The sequence below is a fragment of the Galleria mellonella genome, unplaced genomic scaffold (assembly GCF_026898425.1).
Source record: "Galleria mellonella isolate WM207_F2 unplaced genomic scaffold, CSIRO_AGI_GalMel_v1 utg266, whole genome shotgun sequence".
In the NCBI taxonomy this organism is placed as follows: Eukaryota; Metazoa; Arthropoda; class Insecta; order Lepidoptera; family Pyralidae; genus Galleria; species Galleria mellonella.
The window spans coordinates 1,929,625-1,949,596 of NW_026442061.1; the positions used below are offsets into that span (position 1 = coordinate 1,929,625).

The 19,972-nt window shown below is 32.6% G+C and overlaps 1 protein-coding gene across 5 annotated transcripts in view; it reads left to right on the top strand.

Moving 5' to 3' along the window:
• LOC113516090 (aquaporin-11) overlaps positions 1-19,972 on the top strand; it is a 28,056-nt gene that overhangs the window by 2,714 nt on the left and 5,370 nt on the right. For 3 of the 5 annotated variants that reach the window (XM_026900449.3, XM_026900450.3, XM_031908778.2), the window contains 4 exons: positions 8,394-8,577; positions 12,930-13,052; positions 17,507-17,658; positions 18,818-18,956. In XM_026900449.3, coding sequence (XP_026756250.1) covers positions 8,394-8,577; positions 12,930-13,052; positions 17,507-17,658; positions 18,818-18,956 — 598 coding nt within the window. Of the gene's footprint in view, positions 1-7,106; positions 7,242-8,393; positions 8,578-12,929; positions 13,053-17,506; positions 17,659-18,817; positions 18,957-19,972 lie in introns of those variants that run through there. The other 2 variants (XM_026900448.3, XM_026900451.3) reach the window with 2 other exon arrangements.

The following is a 19,972-nucleotide window of genomic DNA, read 5'->3' on the forward strand; positions in this document are numbered from 1 at the left end:
ATTCGGTAAATTTTGTTTGTATCTTATCATATGTGAATCTATGCTCTTTTCGTCTATGGTTACATCATTATTTTCGTCACTATAATGGGTGTAGCAGCGTGAATAGAATTGAACTTCCGCGTAGCAGAACCGGTATGTTCCATGCATACTAATTTGTTAGTGTGTTTGGTGAATAGACGGTGTTTACATTGTGGATATTGTCTATGCCAACTTTTGGCTATAGTACTCATACAGTTATGGGTAATAATGTAAACAAATGACACTGTATGTTATTATATTATTTAATTTAATGTAGTTATAGACATTAATTAGTAGTTTTAAGTAATTTAATATTTTAATAATAATTAAATTAGATGTTTACCTGTATTTTTATCAAAACTATTATAAATTGTATTATTTATAATTTGTAATAGCCAATTGGCAAATTATAATCTTTATTAACTAACTACTCCCATTGAGGGGGAAAGGGATTGTTGGTAATGGTTTTTTTTTATTGGTAGAAAATGGAAACCCCACCTGCGCTAATGGAATACGCTGGCGAGTCACCAGTGAAGGGTGATCGATGAGGATGAAAACAGGCCAGTTAGCCCATCATGATGAATTCATCAGGAATTAATCATGATAGTTTCCAGGGGGAACCGCGAGGAGGTCAACCTGGTTGGGTATATTGCTAGCAATGGTATTCTCAATCTCCATTACTAGCAATCATTTTCCCCCCGTTGGTAATGGGGTAAAATAGCCTCCTTAGGTCGATCTCGACGTGGTTCCCCCTGAAACCAACGTATTTAATTCTAGTTGAATTCGCCAGGATGGGCTAACTGATCTGCTTTCATCCTCGTCTGTCATTTTGCACTAGTACCCCGCCAGTGTATACCGATAGCGCAGGCGGGGTTATTATGCCATTTTCACCCATTAAAAAAACCCGCATCAGCTTCAAACGAGTTTCTACATTTCCGTACGATTTTTTATCCATTTTTCAATATGGTTATTCAGATTTTCATACAAACCTTGTTCTGTCAATTTACATACATGAAAAAAAATGTAGGTACTATATCGGATATGTTACTCTTATATTTTAATTTTATATTTAGTAACTTAGTAATATTGTATAACCTAATTAACTAAATCATTACACGTGCAGTGTCAAAATTACATAATTAAATTCTCTTTGTTTATTCTCAGTTGCTCTTGGCAGTGTGCCATGGTTTCTTTTACTTTTTTTTTATCTCACCATAGAGACAGAGGAATTGAAATTTGAAATACTTTTTTTTTTATTTATTTATTATTACAAAAATTCAAAATTACAGAAAACGTGTTTTGTAAGTATTTAGAAATCACGTATTAATGTTTATTTTAATGTGAAATACATTGAGTACTATTCAATTTATCTAACCTAGTTGTTTTCATGAATAAGTAAACTGTTACACTATTATTATTGACTACGTATTCGGCCCGGCTTCGCACGGGTTAATAGAATTTTCGGAAATAATATATAGCCTATATTCTCGATGATAATTTAGCTTTCCATAGATGAAAGATTTTTTAAAATCGGTTGAACATTTTTTTTTTATTTGTTTAGTAGTCGGTAAAAATACAAAAATAGACATTGATAATGTCAAATATTATTTACGAGTAAATAAAAATAAATTTAATTTCAGAAATTTTTGAGTTTAACTATTTCAAACAAAAAAAAAAAACTAACAATATTAAAACTTCAGTCACAAAGGTTGCACTGGAAAAGAATTGGAGTTCAAAATTGGATGTCTTGTGAAAAAAGAAAGTACAGTGTAAAGACTAAAGTTTTCCAAACAAAATGGCAGATCCTTTGATAGTTTCCAATCACGAGATGTATCTAGTGGATACCTACGCTGCGATTGGATTGCATAGCGCATGCACTCTCTGTGTACAGTACAGATGTACCGACGAAACTAGTTGCATGAAATATACGGGCGTACATAAAACGAAAAAACGACAGTTCGGCAGTTTTACACGAGTATATATAATAATGGAATGGCAACCCCAACACAGCAGGGAATCAGCACGATGGTTTCCAGAGGGGACCACATGGAGGTCGACCTAGCAGGGTATATTGCTAGCAATGGGATTGGTAGTCCGCATTACTAACAATCCCTTCCCCCTTATATATAAATAGATTTGTTATGTTCAAAATGAAGAAATCGGTTGTGAAGAGTATTTATTTATAGCCTGTTGTAGTTGACACCTAGGGTTTATAATTGGTAACAGAAAATTTGATAATTACTCGTAGTGTACGTACAAGTAACAAGTTTCGTACAAAAATTACTCCTTCCCTTATAAGTTTTTCCCAAAAAAGTTACCTTAAACCACAATTGATTATAATCGATTCAGCGGTTTAGGCATGAAAACAAAACTAACTTTCGCATTTATAATATTAGTTAGCATGTACAGCTTAGTTTAACACCAGATGGCGCTGTGTAATCGTTCAGTTGTATTATCACGATGATGGAAACCGCATAAACGTACTGTCCGGTCTGTTTTAAGTGTCCGTATTTTTTCACGGTTGCCTTTTGCCAACCGTTCCACTGCCGGGTAAATACAGCGGGGTGCGTCGGAAACTTGATTTGGGAAGTTGATGCATACAGACGGGGGGTTAATGTGCGCCCGCTATCTTGGCACTTCCATCAGTGAGAGTGTTAACTTCGTTATGCCGCTACATAACGCATACCTATCGGAAATATAATTATTAATCGAATAAATTTAGGTTAAGTTATTCAAGTGAGGTACCATCATTATTATATCAGCCTTTAACTGTCCACTGCTGAACATAAGCCTCCCCCTTGGGGGAGTTACCAGTTGTTGCCATGCTTGGCACGCGGATTGGTAACCGCAGTTAGGATTTAGAAATGTTTTAAGAGGGACGCTGATGCTCATCTCTTGTCTTCCCTTAGTCGCCTCTTACGACACCCACGAGAAAGGAAGGGGTGGCCTATTCTAGTTATTAGGGTAGTAATATGTTTTAGTAATGAAAAAACTAATATTTGTTTAAATCCTTATCTATAAAAAATATATTTATTATTTAGAAAAGATGTATGAAAGACATATCATGAGTTTGTCAAAGAGATTTGTTTGTTAGTAGCTATTTTACAGTGTTATAGTACACCAATGTAATTGGTGTATTATAACAAGCAAAGGGATTGTTAGGCATGGAGACTGAGAATCCCATTGCTAGCAATATACCCAACCAGGTCGACTTCCTCGCGGTTCTCCCTGAAAACTATCATGGTTAATTCCTGTTGAATTCATCATGGGCTAACTGGCCTGTTTTCATTCTCATCTATCACCCTTCGCTAGCTCCGCTAGCGTATCCCGTTAGCGCAGGCGGGACTATACCATTTTCACCCATCAAAAAAGAAAAATACACCAATGTATTTATGTTTGGGATTTTAAATTAATTTCATTGCATTCATTAAGAAATTATTCAAGCTGAGAGGTTGTTTTAAGAAATAAACAAAGCAATAATTCATGGAAACTTCGCATTGCATACTTGGTAAACAATGTTAGCACGGAGTGCTACTCAGTACTGAATGAAATTGCTTATGTACTTTTGTTATCTACTGTATATTTATTAGGTATCTAGAAAGATATCTATGTTTACGATAGGTTTCTTTTTATACAACAAGAAAAACAAAAAAACTGAGGGCCCATCCGATGGAAAGTGGTAACCGTCGCCATAGGGGGGGGAAAAGGATTGTTAGCAATGGAGTTTGACAGCTCCATTGCCAGCAATGTGCCCTATTAGGTCGACCTCCACGTGGTTCCCCCTGGAAACCATCGTGAACAATTCTCGTTGAATTCGTCACGATGGGCTAACTGACCTGCTTCATTCTCACCTATCATTTTTTACTAGTGCCCCGCCGGTGTATACTGATAGCGTTGGTGGGGTTACCATACCATTATCACCCATAAAAAAAACCGTCGCCATAAACATGAGAGGTATCATGGACAGAGTATACTGTTTCGCCGATGATAACCCCTATGCGTTGCCATTCCTGAGGATTTAGGTGTTATTTCTCTGTACCCTGTAAATTCACTGCCATGTCCCACCCATCAAACCAAAACACAGCCATGCGAACACAACTGCTTCACGGTAGAAACACGAATGGGACAGAGGTGCCCAAGCAAACGCTTTTGTACAAAGCCTCCCTCTGGTGGGGAGGGATAGTTATGATGTCAATAGAGAGTAGAATATCATTCATTAATTATTTCATATTATTAATTTTCATCCGACTTCAAGAAGATTTTCGACTTGGCTGTATTTTGATTTTGTATGGTATTTTATAACTTCATCATTTATAAACCGATTTGGAAAATTCTTTATTTATCTGAAAAGATATTTACAAATTGGTTCCATAGAAATTTCATCAACATTGATTTATTAATTTAGTTAGTCCAAATAATGGGGTTTTCCACAATTTGAAGTTGGTGTTTTGGGAAACATAATCTTTATATACGAGTATATAATATACAAAACAAAAAGGTATGTAAGTATCTGTTGAGTATTTTGTTTGTTCTTTTCGCTCGAGAAGAAAATTTATAGTATGTATGTAGTATATGAAAATATGGTGAAAAATCCATTTAATCAGGTTAACTTCTCTAAAAAATAAACTACTACAAAATCTAGAACAGGGAAAAATGCAGGGAACTTTTTAATTCCTAGCATGTAACGGAATAGCGCGGGTGGAATTGCTAGAAATATTTTTTTGTGTGACTTGAAATGGCAAACGAGCTGACGGCCCACCTAATGGAAAATGGTATGAAACGTACTATAGACAGTACAGAATATACTGTCATAGCTATGGTTGCCGTATTTATTTATTCATTAGTACACGTACGTATATATGGACATATGGTGGACTTTATACTAAAATCATTTTCTCTCAGTCTATATATATATATATATATACATATACAAATATATATATATATATATATATATATATATATATATATATATATATAGTCATTAATATTACAAAAACAGCATTAAATTAAATCGAATATTAGAAGTATTGTATATAAGAATAATATACTTACACTATATATTTTTATACATATATAAAATATACTATATTAAACACGAATGAGAATAATATGTAGGTAATACTTACTGCTCGAATAAAGTATACAAGTGAAAAAAACTTTTTTATTCTTACAAACATACATATCTGTCACGCCTGTCTCCCATTAGGGTAGGCAGAAACAATGGAACGCCAAATGCTTCGATTCAAACAAACCTCTTTCACTTCTTCCACATTCATCAATCTTTTCGTACACGCTCGCCGGTTACGGGTACTTTTAATTTGGCCCTTCTTCAGCACGTCGCCTATTTGGTCAACATACGTCCGCCTAGGGCGGCCTCTACCGACATCTCCATTCATTCTTGCTCGATAAATCTCTTTCGTAATTCTTCTTTCATCCATCCTCTCCAAATGACCAAACCAACGCAACATTCTTTTTTCGATTTTTGTCACTACATCGTCTTTCAGTCCACACTTCTCTCTAATCACATTGTTTCTTACTCTATCTTTTAATGTAATTTTTTTTTTATTCTTGTAGAATAATAAATAAATGTAAAATAAATAATAATTATTTATATCTGTATTTGTATCGCAAATATTATCAGTGTTAATTATAAACAAATAAACAAATCCAAAATTAACATTTCTTAAAATTGATCATTGATATAAAGTACAATGCAAGATTCATATTCCTATGCAAAAACATGTATTTTTTACGTAAAAGATTCACGAAATTGAAATATACTTACTACAGATTTTTCAATGTCCATTCGTGGGTATATAAAATGTAGGTCCAGTCCAGTCTTAAATATTTTTTCTCTATTGATTTTAATAGAAAAAAAAAAAAAAACTAGTACTCTATTCAGAGGGAGACTGTTAAAAAAGTCATCAGCTTGGATACCTCTGTTCTATTCGTGCTTCTAGTGTGAAGCAGTTGTATGCATGGTTCTGTTTCGGTTTGGAGGATTCGATATGGCAATAAAATTACAGAGTACAGAGACATAACACCCGAGTCCTCAGGAATAGCAACGCATGAAGGGTTACACGGGCGATGCAATATTCTCTGTTATGCCCATGGTAATGTTCATCTCTATAGGCGACGGTTATCACTTTCCATTAGGTACGCCGTTAGCTTGTTTGCCATTCGAAGTCGCATAAAAAACCCTTCTATAAATTGTTGTGTTCTAAATAACGGGTCCATTCGTTGTTTATATCATTTTCACAGATTTCATTTGTTTTGTCCGTGCAATATGAACGTCTGTAAATATACTTTTTTTCTATTTTATGCAATTTTTACCATAATATTAAAAGCCATCTAAGCCTAATCTAAGGTGTTGGGGGGAAAGGTATTGTTAGTAATGAAGACTGAGAATCCTATTGCTAGCAATATACCCAACCAGGTTGACCTCCTCGCGGTTCTCCCTGGAAACTATCATGGTTAATTTCTGATGAATTCATCATGATGGGCTAACTGGCCTGTTTTCATTCTCATCTATCACACTTCACTGGTGCTCCGCCAGCATATCTCGTTAGCGCAGGCGGGGTTACCATACCATTTTCACCCATCAAAAAAAATCTAAGGTGTTACAAGTATAATGGAATTTAAACACTCAAAGCTTTACATAAATTATTATTATTACCATGTCAACCTTTAACTGTGCCCTGCTAAACATAGGCTTCCCCTATAACAGGAGTTTTGCCAGCTATTGCCACACTCGGCAGGCGGATTGACGACCACAAATTTTGGTAATGTTTTAATAGGGACGCTGCTGTTCATTCCTCGACTTTAAGTTCCCCGCCTCTTACGATACCAAAGGCAAAAGAAGGAGCGGCTTATTCTATTCCTATATATAATAATAGCGAAAGAATAATTAAAATAGTTTCAGCTCTGGTTTTTAGTGTTCGATTGTGAATCTTGAATTTTTTGTATATCAATGTTAACAATGTAATTTAACAATATACAATTTTGACCATTGATAATTAAATGAGCAATCATGTTGTAACTGATAATAATTCAGAACGAACAAGTTTATCTAGATATCGTATTGATAATACAATAAGGAAATTTGTATATTTTTAGGAATTACCTTAAACAGAGTTGTACTGTGTATTTATAAGTTAAACATGTCTAAAAATAATAATATAATTGTAGTGTTGATTTTTGTAGTCGCTTGGTTTTTTAATGTAAGATAACGATTTGCGATTTACTTTACTTCATCATCATTTATTCATTAATGTACATAAATATTGCAAATATACAGAAACATACAGACATATTTCATTAGGAAAATTGTTTTTCTTGCTTTTTTTTAAAAAAAAAAGAACTATAAGTATTAATACTGTAACGAGAGTATCACTGTCAGTTGAAATTTTAAAACTTGTAATCAAAAATAAAATATGTTATATTTATTAAGTAATTATTGTTGCAATCGTTCGTATGTTACGTTAACCGTTTACTATCAGACGGGTCGTATGCTTGTTTGCCTTCATAGTTAGTAGTACAGAATATATATGTATATACACAAACTTCTTAATTGTTATTCTCTTATTTAACGTCATTGTTTTGTGGTGTTGTGCATCATCATTTTCGTCATCATTTTCATCCACTTTTCATTTTGAACTGAACATACGTCTTTCATTGTAATATATTGCTATGTTTCTGATCCCTCTTTTATATAACATAATGTAATAAAACCACTCATATGCCTCATCTCAACATAATGTTTTTTTTTTCGTTTTTATACCTAAGTTGTAAGAAAAAAACTAGTTTATACTTATATGGTGTTGCCATTCGGGAAATTATCTTTCATATATTTTTTTTTACTTGTGACCACATTGTTCTGAACCAATTTCTATGAATAATATATTATAATTATTTTAATGAATAAATATATAATGAATGGGATCAATTGAAAAGAGATTGTTTAACTATAATATTTGAAATTTAAATTAAAAGCATGCAATAAAGATATAAAAAATGACCAAATAATTGCACACCTTCGTAGATGCAGAATGCATGAGTATAAGGGCAGTGTTCATAACTTCATTTAACAGTTACCGACATTCTTCCAAAATAAATTACTTTTCATTTCATTATCCTATTTTAAGTTGACTGCACTATGAAGGAGCACTAAATACATTTTCATACATACATACATACATATCTGTCACGCCTGTCTCCCATTAGGGTAGGCAGGTGCAATGAAATGCCAAATGCTTCGATTCAAACAAACTTGTTTCGCTTCTTCCACATTCATCAATCTTTTCATACATGCTCGCTTTCATACATTTTCACTTCATGAATTATATGTATAAATTTAATATTTATATTTTCAGATTAACAAAGTCACCTTTGCCCCACTAGTGGTGTCCACGCTATTCATTTTACTTACGTCGTTGCTTGCCCACTGTGCGCGACGCCTGGTGCAAAAGTCTATAAATGAACCATTTGTGAGGTTACTATTTGAGGAAGCCATAGCCGCTGCTGAACTATGTGGCTGCTGTTTCGAGCTTATTGTTGGTAAGTCATTTATAATTTGTTTTTTTTTTCTGTGCGTGTTGCCAGTGTTACTTATAATATAATGCCATAGTGTAATAAAGAGTCTTAACCGTGTCATGCATGCAATAAAGGAGAGAAAGAAAGAGAGAGATAGATTTCACAAATAAACAACAAAAAACGTTTAACAATAAACAAAGATAAATAAAAATGAAGAGAAATCGTGTACACGATAGAATTACCAGTATCACAAACATTGATATTATATCACAGTGTAAGAAAGAACCAGTGATCCAATACCTGTTGATAAGTCCCGAATTGACTATATATTGAATATGACAATTCGAGATGTATTACACTGTCTAGATGTGTTCGTAAGTTCATAAAAGTTCGTTCTGAAATATTATAATAATAAGAAAGATTTCTTCATTGCTAGTTCAATGATAACGTATACATAATTATGTTAGTAAGTTGCTTAGTAAGCTATAGAGAAGAGCTATGCCAACATATTTGTTACGTGATAGAATCTGAAACGACGATACACGAAAAAGATCAATCAACATGAAGGATTTGTTAGTTGAAGTAGTATTAGGACGAATTGATGATCCATTGATGTTAAATGAATGAATTGATGATAAAGTTCTGTAATCATGAGCAAACGATCATGATTATTAGATACATTTCTTGCCCCAACAGCTACCGTCTTTTTCTTTTCTTCTCTGTCCAAAGGTTCTCAAAGAGATTGTTTTAGCGATAAAACTGCTTTTTGCACTTCATAAGTATTAAAACATCAATGCTTTGATGATTTTTCTGCTTATATTTCAATTATTTGTGATCTGAATAATGACTTTAATTCCTTTATTTAATTACATATGGATTTGTCTATTGGTTTTAAGAACGACCGTTTCTCTTACGTTAATGCTTCTTAGGAATGTATTTCATGGTTATCCACCACCTGACTATAGTATGAAGGAAGAAAAAAGGGAGGGAGATGTTGGAAATGAGTAAGGGAAGATGGTACACGGAAAAAAGAGATGAAGGATTTTTTACCAAAAAGAAAAAGAGAGACACTGCATTTCTGCAGGGGATAAAACTGCAGCAGTTTGGGAGGTCGGGGTCGTATATTCATGTGCCCTTACTCTAAATCATTGGAGGACAATACCCCTGACAGCTACATCCCACTAGATAGAGGAATTATTTTCTCCGTACAAGCAATTTAACATTATGATTTGTCTGAATAAACGTTACCAAAACAGAACCATTTTAAATGTTGAATTAAACTGGTTTCCTGTAAGCGAGCTTTATAGAAAATTGAGATTCTGAAATTATCTGTTGCAATTGAATTTTAACTTTATTCCAATACATAATAGGGAACAAAATGTAATGACTGTGCCATAGAGTTGAATTTGCACGTTGACGAATAGCGTTGTTGACATGTGACAGTCACATCTGTGCGCGTTAAACAACGTAGCTAATGCTTGTTTTAAACAGAATTACCAGCTTTAGCGTATGACTTAAAAATCTTCTACACCATTCACATATGTATTTATAAAAAGAAACTAAATAAATATGCTCACGACTTAAATCTCTTATAGTATTTTTTTATTGGTATGAAAAGGTAATTGTAGTTTCACTTACTTTTTTGGTATACGCGAGACAAAAGAGCATGAATGAATTTGTGGATGAATTTCAAGCGTGAATTTACTGGGTACAGAGGAATAACATCTGAGTCCTCAGGAATGGCAACGCATGGGGGGTATCATGGGCGAAACAGTATACTCTGTTATGTCCATGGTACTGCTCATGTCTATATGCGACGGTTACCACTTTCCATCAGGTGTGCCGTCAGCTTGTTTGCCATTCTAAATTGCATAAAAAAAATGTTGCTAGGCAAAGATAAATCCAAGTGATTTGACTTGACATTTTTTTTGACGAATTCATAGAAATTAACTATGGTGGTATTCGATAGGACGAATAGGGTATAGTACTAATAATGGGGTTATTAGACTTTATTCCTAAAGATCCCTTTCCCAGAAGTATATATCGACTGTAACTGTTATGAGTAATCTAACACTCAACGTGACATATTTGCCCATATTTTGTCGAGCATATTAGAATGTAATGAAGCATGAGGATAGCTTCCCGCTATTGCTCTAATTAACCTATTTTTATTATTTTTTTAATCAACCTTTAATTTAAAAATGCATGATGCGTGCATGCGTTTTAATGATTGTTAAGAATGCTATATTTGAAGTTTCTATATTTCTATGTAATGTAATAATGTATATGATCATTGGTTAGAAACATTTTTCACTTCATTTCATTGCAATAGAATCACATACATATACGATATAAAAAATTTAAATTAAAAAAAATTTTGTACAATAGAAATGAGACAAAGTCGATTAGGACAAAATTAAAATGGAAATAACAAGGTAATTATATAGCCTATTGACTGTGAAAACAGTTAATAATATCAACGTAGAATTCACGTAATATAATAAAAAAAATACAAGGGAAAAGGATTTACGTTACTTATAAATAAAATGTAGTGAAATTGAAAACTTCTCTCCTTTTTTAAGCAGAAAATGCAACCGCCGAAGCTTTTCTGTCCAGTGTGTTTTACTTTCTGCCCTAATCCTTGCGTGTATATAGTTATTGATATTGATTTATAAGGCCTCTGGGACAAGTATCGGATTAGGTTTCACGAGTCCGATACTATCAGCCGAAGCCGAGATGAACGCTGGCGAGCTCTGAATCACTGCTCACTTTTGCTGTGGTTTTGAAACCAGTCAGTGACAATCTTTTACTTTATTATATGCTAAGTACTTATTATTACTAATTAATCTTTATAGAATTTTAAAGATTTTTGAATGGATCTAACATTTAGTTATTGTTAACCCACTAAATTGAAATTGAATTATATTTTGAATTATAAATTATATTTTGAAATTGTTTATTGACCTTTCTCTCTCATGAATGCTCAAGTACTGGAATGAACTCCCTGTACTACTAATATTATACTGATACTACAATATTGGGGTTTTCAAAAAAGAGGTAAAAAGGTCGTGACGTCTTCAGGGTCCGCAATACGCGCGTAATGTCTCTGAACTGTATCGCTGTAACTGCTTACAATCAGGTGGGCTGCATGCCTCTTTGCCACCGTAGTGCTGTAAAAAAAAATAAGGTTTAGGCCCATGTACGTTTCTTATTAATTTTGTCGATTCAATGTGCTCAGAAACAATGGGCCTATCGATACAATATCGAATATTACACACTAGATCCGTGATTCGCGTTCCTTTATACATTGACCGCGGAACGCCTCTGCGCCTATTGTTCAGTATAACGCCACAATCGATGAATGCTTCTAACTACCAATGAACGATAATATCTTGGGTATGTTGCATCGACTGCACTAACTGAGTATGCGCTCATCTAGTTTCTTCACTCTTCTCTTCTCTCACTATGAGCATATTTATTTATTTAACTTAACAATACACAATGAAAATTAGAAAATTCAATTGAAATGTAGCAGAAAAAACTAAATAAAACAAGTTTTAGTAAAAAAGGTACTCTATTGTTACATTCACTAATTGTCTTGCTTATTCCTTATATTGTATAACGCAAATAAATTGTACTCATCTATCCATTCATTCATTCATACAAAAGGTGGTCTTATCACTAGGACAATCTTTTACAGATTTTTTTTATACGTATAAAATACAAAACTTATATAATACAAAAATATCCTGTATTACACTAAACCTATATGACATAAATTTTTTTTTATATAATTTAATGATAAACAAATTGACTGTGTTTTTTTTTATGCAACTTAGAATGGCAAACAAGCTGACGGCCCACCTGATGGAAAGTGGTAACCGTTGCCTATAGACATGAGCAGTACCATGGACATAACAGAGTATACTGTTTCGCCCATGATACCCCCCCATGCGTTGCCATTCCTGAGGACTCAAGTGTTATTATTCTGTACCCAGTAAATTCACGTTGATGGAAAGTGATGTTCAATGTTTATAGACGTGAATACCATATGGATTCCACATTATATATTGTGGCACACATTGTAATTCTTAAGTGTTGCTATTTCTGAACACTAAGGTGTTATTATAGCACATTTTAGCAGCAAATTTCATTCATTCATTCATGTCTCCATACCTTATTATTTCATTACCACTCTTAGAACCAAAACACATTAATGTAACCATTGCTACTTCACTGCAGGTCACAACACTAGTCGGACAACACTAGACAGAGGATATGAACGAATTTCGTTCAAAGTTTCCCTTTCTTTATAACTAAAAGTGGTTCTCAAATTGCAAAAGATTTCAAATTAATATCAATTGTTTGTGTTTCAGTTGCAGACAATTTCGGCGTGGGCACGTACGCGATCTTCTTATTCGCTCTAACAATATGGTGGTCACTCAATTGGGGTGACGCTACTGCCTGCCCCTACACACATATTGAGGATGTTATTGAAGGTACAACTCCCTGTATATTTTAATATGTTTTAAATATACTATCGGGATTAAACGCAATGAATCCACGTCGAAACGTCGGCAATAAAGAAGTAAGTATGTTGGTACTGTTTACTTGAAAAGGATTTTTCATCGCGTTAAGTTCCGATAGTGTATTTAAATTATTTGCAAATAACAACAAGTATAAAATTAACAATTTAAATATGGTTATAGAATTAAAAAAAAAAACAGTGTATTATAATTTTTCAAATAACTTCAAAATCAAGGAGGTTCTTAAGGTTTGTATTCTTTTTTTGTTTATTACCTCATTTCTAAACCGATTTGGATTTTTTTTATTTAAAAGGGTTTATTTATAGATTGGTTACATAGAAATTTTAATAAAACCAGTTTAATAGTTTACTTTTTAAATTAAATTTACTAGTTTTGCCACAATTGCAGTTGACTTCTGTTTATGGTACACAGTCTTAATTATTATTATAAGTGTGTATAGATTATAAGATGTGCGCCATCTATCGGTAGAAACGTTTCAGTTGTCGCATGCACGAAATAGTATCTATAAGAAGCCGTACGTTATCGTTTCATTCTCCTCATGGTTGCAAAAACTATAATCAATCTTTGGGTTATGCAGAAATAGTCAGTGATGGATAGGTATCTTATTTATTTATTTTATTTAAATAACTTTATTGTCCAAAATAAAATAAAGCACAAAAGGCGAACTTAATGTATCAAATATATATTACTTATATATTAGATACATTGGTCGTGTGGTCTCGGTATAGAATAGGCCACCCCTTCCTTTCCCGTGGATGTCGTAAAACGTGACTAAGGGAATTTAATGATCGAGGGATTAGAAGCAGAGTTTCTCTTGAAATATCACTAAGGTTTAACTGCGGTTGTCAACCCGCCTGATAAGCGTGGCAACTACTGGCAAAAGTCTTCAATAGGGGGAGGACTATGTTCAGCTGTGAACAAGTAACTGTCGATATAGTGTGGATACATAGAAAACATTCTTTGTATTCTGTTTCACGCGGACAAAGCCGCGGGATTTAGCTAATTATGTACATGGTAGCAATTATAATTTTCCAAGACATTTAAATTTGATCCTAATTATAGCAATATGTATATTTGAGATCTTTCCGAATTAACCAGGGTAAATGTTCTGGCAAATAGAATTTTTAATGTAAAACAATATTCGAGGAAGGGCGCCTTCGTTGTAACGTCTAATTCAAGAATGGAGGGGTTAATATAGAAATAATGTGTTTAATTAGGTGGAGATAAGCAAGACGAGGTAATTTTGTAACTCCTGGATGAAAGGATTAAAATATTTTTTAATTAATGTTGTGAGTGGAGCTGGTTTTGTTACCTATTTTATATCTCGGTCACGCAAATGAAGTCACGGGTAAAAGCTAGTAATATTATAAAGAGGAATGATATGATTTTTTGTTCGTTTGTTTGTAATTGATGATTTTAAAAAGTACTCAATCAACTTTAACATTTTTTTCACCTATTAGAAAGCTATATTATTAGTAAGTATCATAGGTAATATTTTTTTTTAAATTTTTAATTTCCTACGAAAATTACAATAATGTAACCCCAAGTATATAAAAAAAAACTATTGTGGCTAATATACTCATAAAATACTAATTTGTCTTTCTATCTACTCATATCTGCCTGTGCAAAACCCGGTCAGATGACTAGTGTATTATTTTAGACATGGCACGGAGAAAAGAATTGAGGAAAAAGGAGTAAGTTTAGGTTGTTGATAAAAAAGATAAGGCTAAGAGGAGTTGCGGAGGGGAAACTGGCCAGGAATTATAGTGGCTCGAGACGCCGAGATCACATACATACCCGTGTACCCTTACTCTAAAATCGGACTGATTTCTAAAAGAGAACACCAATGAGATAATTAAAAATATATATAGATTAAAAATAAAGCAAACAAGAAATTGTGATGACTGTTTCATTTTTAAACAACTAAATGCTATAAAAAGATTTGCTTAGATTGTAACTGTGCCAAATATAAAAATAAAGATATACTATTTGTTTTTACAGTGTTAAAATTAACAAGTCTTGTTTTTTATATCGTCAAAACAATACAAGTATTTCTTTATTATTATTATCGAGAGAGGGCCTCTTTCAACAAAAAAAAAAAAAAATTATGATACTGCGACCTTTTCATGATATTTTGTGCTTACTCTTTTTTTTTTAAAATTAGGATTTTTTTTATACAACTTAGAATGGCGAACAAGCTGACGGCCCACCTGATGGAAAGTGATAACCGTCGCCTATAGACATAAGCAGTACCATGGATATAACGGAGTATACTGTTTCGCCCATTATACCCCCCATGTGTTGCCATTCCTGAGGACTCAGGTGTTATTCCTCTGTACCCTGCAAATTCACGCCATATCCCACCCTTCAAATCGAAACATAGCCATACAAACACAACTGCTTCACGGTTGAAACACGGATAGGACAGAGGTACCCAAGCAATCGACTTTTGTACAAAGTCTCCCTCAGGAAAAATGAAAGATTGTGCGACCTTTCCATAATCTTTTGTGCTCACCTTTTTTTTTAATTCTCTGCTATACTCTCTCAACAGTAGGATTTTAAGATGTTATTTGTAGCAATGTTTTTTCTCATCTCTTATAAAAGTATTCAGAATAGTGAGTCGATTAGAAAAAAATAAACTTCCTAAAGGAAAAGAAACATTTGCATTGAGAACGATTTAACTTTTTCTTGACAATCTTGAAATGTTTTAAAGTGTTAAGTGTAGATATTAATCTGAATGCTTAAGTTGCAAACTTAGTCGAAGACTTGAGTTTCTGCTAAGTATTTATTTTTTAGCGACTCTTGAAACGAGTTCTCAATTCGTATTTAGTATTTTTTTAATCTATCTACATTACAAACAGAAAATAGAGTCTTTCCTTTTTATAATCCAATAATATATATCTACTAGCTGACTCCGTAAACGTTGTTTTACCTCTTATTGCGAAATATAAAAATCGCAATTAAAATACAGGAGTTGATCGTAAAACGATGAAAATTTAGAGTTGTATGTATTTTTCAATGCTAAGTCATAATAAAATAAAAATGGAAAAATTTATAAAAAAAATATAAAAAAAAATATTTTGGGAAGGATCACCCTTATCATTGGCGGGTAAGAAAAATAGATGTTGGTCGATTCTCAGACCTACCCAATATGCGCACAAAATTTCATAAAAATCAGTAAAGCCGTTTCGGAGGAGTTTGGTAACAAACACCGTGACACGAGAATTTTAGATATAAGATAAAAACCTAACTTTTAACGAATATTTAGTTAAAATAGGTTTTTATAGACTCAACAAAGATAATTGACATGATGTTCGAAACAAAATTGTTGTATCGAATTTATGAATCTCTTTAATTAAGTAATATTATAAACGTAAAGTACACCTACCCAGTCTATGTTTACTGTATACTTTCCGTGTCAATTAGGAGTTTTCTTGCTAATTAATTCCTTTATGAACGGCAGCGTCCCGATCTTCTATCAAATTACGTTGTTTTTCATTATTAGATATAATAAGCTCAGGAAGTCGCGACTTCATTGCCGAAGGGCTACTGGGAAGTGACTATAAATCATAAACAATATTAAACTTAAAAGAAAAACTAACAAATGTTAATAATATGAAGTTATTTCACTCACATCTGTTAGCATTTTTAATACTACTATACTACTATATACTTGCATGTAGACATGTCTAGTCTATTCTAATACATTCAGTCATAACTTAGGAAAGTATGTCTTTTGGCAGTTTTCTTCTTCTTTTGAGTCCTCAGGAATGGCAACGCATGGGGGGTATCATGGGCGAAACAGTATACTCTGTTATGTCCGTGGTACTGCTCATGTCTATAGGCGACGGTTACCACTTTCCATCAGGTGGGCCGCCAGCTTGTTCGCCATTCTAAGTTGTATAAAAAAAAAAACCTTTTACTACTACTTATAACAATATTTCTATGAGACCGATCAGTAACTAGGTCCTTTCATATAAAAAAGAATTTTCCAAATTAAAATTAGATCTGATGGAGTTATGAGGTAACAAATATAAAAAAAAATACAATCGAATTGAAACTCTCCTTCTTTTGGAAGTCGGTCCAAAATGCAATGATAACCTCCAATTATTTAAGGTTTTACACAACGTAAATTACGAGTGACTTAAAACGTAACAAAATTATATGATGTTTTCATGTTAAGACTTATATACGGGTGTAAATCTTATCAAATGCAAAAATGAATGATTAAAATCGGATTACAATTGAGAAAATATATTTTATCAAGTTTTAAATTAGTTAATAATTATTGGAATATATTTTTTCATATTTTAGTGATATTTCTATATCAATCTGCAAATATTTAGTAAATTGTAAATTAAAAAAGAAATATAAATATGTTAACAAGAATTTTTACTTTTAATCAGGGAAAGGCGACATACGTAAGGCTTTTTTGAAGACCTGGGCGGAACTCTTGGGTGGGTTGCTCGTGTTCAAATATGTGCAGACATACTGGGCCTTGGAGATTTCGGAGACGCACAAGGACAAGGCATTTGAGGAATGCAGAGCTGATTTGCAGGTAAGATTATCTTTTCCTTCGTGTGTGTGATTGATTTGTTTTCTGATTTTGAGTTGGAAAAACACCTATTAAATAACGTATTCTATATTTAAATTTAATATTAGTATCTTTTTTTATTTCTATTTGTATATTTATAAGGCTGTCGTTTCGAAACCTATCGCTTGTATAAATTCAAAAGAAGCAAAATTTTCTAAAAAAATGTATAAGAAATTTTAAATAATATAATATTTGTAATTTTTATTTATTTATTTATTTAGTACAAGATATACGGATTTTACATACGGAACAAAGTATAAGCTTTACGGCTTTACTGCGTATTGTTATCATGGACATTTCTATTATAAGTAAAAATATAAAATGTTAAAAAATATAATAAGTACCATTTGAAGTAAATCTTTTCTTACTTTACATATAAAAAATTAAAACATAAAATTATTCCATGTTTTTCATCTTCTTACTAATACAAATTAAATTTACTTTTTAAAATTAAAATAGATCGTGATAAATGTTAGAAAATCTTTATTTAAAATAGCAAGTGGTGAAAACCATTATAAAAATGATCTTATTGATTAACATTAAAGGTCATACTTTTTTTTGCATGTGCTCTAACAGAATTATGTGACTTCTTTAAATCGTTACACTTTCTGATGTTTGAGGTGTGATTTTTTGCAAGCCATGTGTAAATGACTTGTACAAATTATTCTATGCACTGGAAATCAAATCTGTGGAACAATAATTCCAGATGTGATGAGACAGTGCAATATTACGTCCTTTCCAGACAAGGCTGCATTTCCATGAATGCACGTTCTAGAGTCCGTTAGGGCACATGTTTTTTGCCTAATATTAAATTCCTGTGTTACAATTGCAACAGTTGAATTTCTTGCCCGTTCTTCTCAGCTGAAATTGAATTCTGAATGGGCTGGAATAAAAATATTTTAATGTAATAACTATCGTTTACATATAATTAGATCAAGACAGCTCGACTAGTTTAGAGATCAATTCGTGATCTTTAATTATGAGCGGTACTGACGCGAGCGCGAGCCTAACTTCTCGATCTAATTACACGTAACCTGTAGTTATTATATTAAAATATAATGTGTGTTTATGAAACTTTTAATAATAAAAAAATATTAATTATTTATTTATTAATAAATTTCAGGTGCCTGTCATATACGGGGCCGTTGTGGAAGGTGTGGCGACATGCCTCTGTCGATTGGCTTCCAAGTCGCTCGGAGATCTTAATCCTCGGTTCGCGACTGCCATTGACTCCTTCATTGGAACCTCCCTGGTCGTAGCTGGTTAGTTTATTTATTTATTTATTTATTTAACACTTTACTGAACCAATATTACAGGACTTGTTAAAGAATTTCCAATTACAAGGTTTATCAGTTGATTCGAGAATTTAATAACATTTTAACATTTATTATTTTATTTTCAAAAAAGGGGGACACTTCTTTTTAGAGAATTCATAAATATATCGGTTGAAAAGTAAATTTTCTCTTAATTCAATACATTATTTTTTATTAAGAAATAAGTGAGGTGCATGCTTTTATTTTTATTATTTCAAAACTTGCTTTTTTCTTTAAATTTTTCTTACATAATGCTATATTCATCAATCTGGCTTCGATTTTAATATAAATAATTTATATTCTAGGCTTTTGTGATTAAGTTCTTTTTGAATTTAAATTTTATTTATATGAATGCTACTGTAAAATAATATTTTAATAATGCTTCTACGAACGTGATATAAAAATACGTCAAAAAACTACATTAATTACATACGAGTATATCCACAGACTTCGGGATATAATTTATTGGCAAATAATGAAATCAATAAATTTGATTCTACAGAAAGTTTATTATATTGATTGAGTGGCCATAAAATTTGATTTGTTTTATTAAATAAAAAAAAAAAAACTAATTTAAAATTTTACCATATATAAAGAACATTAAAGAATATTAATACACTACCGACAAGAAAAATAGATCTTCACGGTGCGCAAAACAGGTGAAAAAAGTTTTCTTTTGTTTATCAACGAATATAAATTGAATATTAACATTTTTATTAGGGGCCGGGTGATGTATACTAATCCATCTTAGGAAAAAAACTTAAAAAAATTAGCCATTTAATTATTCCCGAAATATTCATATTGGTAGTAGCCAATTTACTGACGTGAATTTAATGGGTACAGAGGAATAACACCTGAGTCCTCAGGAATGGCAACGCATGGGGGGTATCATGGGCGAAACAGTATACTCTGTTATATCCATGGTACTGCTCATGTCTATAGGCGACGGTTGCCACTTTCCACCA